General features: G+C 65.3%; 1 protein-coding gene across 1 annotated transcript; it reads left to right on the forward strand.

Moving 5' to 3' along the window:
* Positions 1 to 305: 305 nt before the first annotated feature.
* On the forward strand, positions 306 to 2,159 carry VGF (VGF nerve growth factor inducible). Its single transcript, XM_026516373.2, has one exon. The coding sequence runs from the start codon at positions 306 to 308 to the stop codon at positions 2,157 to 2,159; it is 1,854 nt and encodes a 617-aa protein (XP_026372158.1).
* The last annotated feature ends 862 nt before the right edge of the window (positions 2,160 to 3,021 follow it).

The following is a 3,021-nucleotide window of genomic DNA, read 5'->3' on the forward strand; positions in this document are numbered from 1 at the left end:
TAGCTGCTTAGTACGTGGGCGCTGGCAGTGAGATGGCTTAGGCGAGGGGGCGAGGAGGCACTGGGGGGAGCGAGGGTTGCGGGCGTTTTTCCATTTACACGACTCCAGAGATCGGCACAACATCTTTCTCCTTTGCTCCTAAACGTCCCTCTTCTGGGTAAGGTTAGGGGGATGAGGGAAGCCCTGGATTTCCTGATTAAAGGTGGGGGAAGGGGATACAGAATCAGAGAGCGGAAAATTCTTACAGAAACCCTCTCTTTCTTTGGTCCCTTCTATTTTTCACAGTCTCCGGCAGTCCTTTGGTCATGAAATCGCTCAGGTTGCCGGCTTCCACCCTCTTCTGCTTCCTTCTACTGATCAAGGGGTTGGGAGCAGCGCCCCCGGGGCACCCTGAGGCGCAGCCACCTCCCCTCAGCTCTGAACATAAAGAGCCGGTAGCTGGGGACGCAGTGCCCGGGCCGAAGGATGTTAGCGCCCCAGAGGTCCGAGCCGCTCGAGATTCTGAGCCTCAGGACGAGGGAGAGCTTTTCCAGGGCGTGGATCCCCGGGCGCTGGCCGCGGTGCTGCTGCAGGCACTTGACCGCCCGGGCTCGCCTCCGGCACCCGGCGGCTCCCAGCAGGGGCCAAAGGAAGAAGCCGCAGAAGCTCTGCTGACCGAGACCGTGCGCAGCCAGACCCACAGCCTCCCGGCGCCAGAGACCCAGGCACCTGCGGCTCCGCCTCGCCCTCAGACTCAGGAGAATGGTCCCGAGGCTGGCGACCCCTCCGAAGAGCTCGAGGCGCTAGCTTCCCTGCTCCAGGAACTGAGAGATTTCAGTCCGAGCAACGCCAAGCGCCAGCAAGAGACAGCGGCAGCAGAGACGGAAACTCGCACGCACACGCTGACCCGCGTCAACCTGGAGAGCCCCGGGCCGGAGCGCGTGTGGCGCGCTTCCTGGGGAGAGTTCCAGGCGCGCGTCCCGGAGCGCGCGCCCCTGCCACCCCCTGCTCCCCCGCAATTCCAGGCGCGTATGCCCGAGAGTGGGCCCCTTCCTGAAGCCCACCAGTTCGGGGAAGGAGTGTCCTCCCCCAAAACACATCTAGGTGAGGCATTGGCACCCCTATCCAAGGCGTACCAAAGCCTGGGAGCCCCTTTCCCCAAGGCGCGCCGTCCGGAGAGCTCACTCCTTGGCGGCTCTGAGGCGGGGGAGCGCCTTCTACAGCAAGGGCTGGCGCAGGTAGAGGCCGGGCGGCGGCAGGCAGAGGCCACACGGCAGGCCGCGGCGCAGGAAGAGCGGCTGGCAGACCTCGCCTCCGACCTGCTGCTCCAGTATTTGCTGCAGGGCGGGGCCCGGCAGCGCGGCCTTGGGGGTCGGGGGCTGCAGGAGAAGGAGGAGGAGCGAGAGAGCGAGAGGGAGGATGCGGAGGCGGAGCAGGAGAGACGCGGCGGGGCGGAGAGGGTGGGGGAAGAGGATGAGGAGGCGGCGGAGGCGGAGGCAGAGGCGGAGGAGGCGGAGAGGGCGCGGCAGAACGCGCTGCTGTTCGCAGAGGAGGAGGACGGGGAAGCCGGAGCCGAGGACAAGCGCTCCCAGGAAGAGATGCCCGGCCACCGTCGGAAGGAGGCTGAGGGGGCAGAGGAGGGCGGGGAGGAGGAGGACGACGACGAAGAGATGGACCCTCAGACGATCGACAGCCTCATTGAGCTGTCCACCAAACTCCACCTGCCAGCGGACGACGTGGTCAGCATCATCGAGGAGGTGGAAGAGAAGCGGAAGCGGAAGAAGAACGCCCCTCCCGAGCCCGTGCCGCACCCCCGGGCCGCCCCCGCCCCCACCCACGTCCGTTCCCCGCAGCCCCCGCCCCCCGCCCCCGCCCCTGCCCGAGAGGAGCTGCCCGACTGGAACGAGGTGCTCCCGCCCTGGGATCGCGAGGAGGACGAGTTGTTTCCCCCCGGGCCCTACCACCCTTTTCCCAACTACATCCGGCCGCGGACACTGCAGCCCTCCGCTGCCTCGCGCCGCCGCCACTACCACCACGCCCTGCCGCCTTCGCACCACTATCCTGGCCGGGAGGCCCAGGCGCGGCGCGCGCAGGAGGAGGCGGAGGCGGAGGAGCGCCGGATGCAGGAGCAGGAGGAGCTGGAGAATTACATCGAGCACGTGCTGCTCCGGCGCCCGTGACCTGCTCTGGTCCCGCCCCCGCGCGCCGCAGCCGCGCGCGCTGCCACCCCCCTCCGTGTTGCTCCTCTCCCTTCTTGGTGTTTGCATGCACCCCAGCCCCGCCCCTGGCCGCCTCCCGGCCCCGCCCCCGCCCTCGGGTCGCCCCGCCCCCGGGCTGCGCCGGGACCCATCAGACCGCTTCCCCGGATTCGAAGCCCGCACTCCCCAAACTCACTCAAGGAGGCCCCCGGGGCCACCCCAGGCGGGCGGGTGGGTGGTTTGTGCGAATCTCCTCCCCTCACGGGCCTCTGTCCCCATCTCGTCCCTCTCGGGACGTCCCCGTCCAAAACCGGAAAAAGCTGTTCCAGTTAATTGTGTGAAGAAGTGTCTGTCTCCTGCCCTTTGGGCCTCCTAGGAGCCTCTCCACCCTCTCCAGATCGCTATGAATTTACCTATTCTTTCCCTTCTCTGTTGTAAATACCCCTCACGGAGGAAATAGTTTTGCTAAGAAATAAAAGTGACTATTTTATTAGGACTTTGTTCTCCGTTATTCACCCGTCCCCTTGGGCCTCCGTGGTCCTTCCCAAGGGGCGGTGAGGGAAGCGCCAGCCACAACACCCATCTCCTCCTGTTCAAAAGCCAGGGTGGTGGAACCGCTTTCAGCCGTATTTCAGAGTAGAATATGGCCTATATCTACGAAGAAAGCCCAAATTCCACTTCCAGCCTGGGTGGTGGTGGTGGTGGTGGTGGTTAAAGTCATTGGTCCCCAGGGTGGGGCAGCTCCAGGCCACTTAGAAGGGTCTTCTATCCGTGATCCTCCGGCAACCTAGGCAGTACTGGTGGCTCCTCACAGCCCCTGTTCCAACCTCACCCACTCGCCTCC

This window comes from Ursus arctos, unplaced genomic scaffold (genome assembly GCF_023065955.2).
Source record: "Ursus arctos isolate Adak ecotype North America unplaced genomic scaffold, UrsArc2.0 scaffold_2, whole genome shotgun sequence".
Lineage (NCBI taxonomy): Eukaryota > Metazoa > Chordata > Mammalia > Carnivora > Ursidae > Ursus > Ursus arctos.

Bases quoted from the DNA above. Each gene is read 5' to 3' on its own strand.
- VGF (XM_026516373.2), top strand. From the start codon at position 306: ATGAAATCGCTCAGGTTGCCGGCTTCCACCCTCTTCTGCTTCCTTCTA.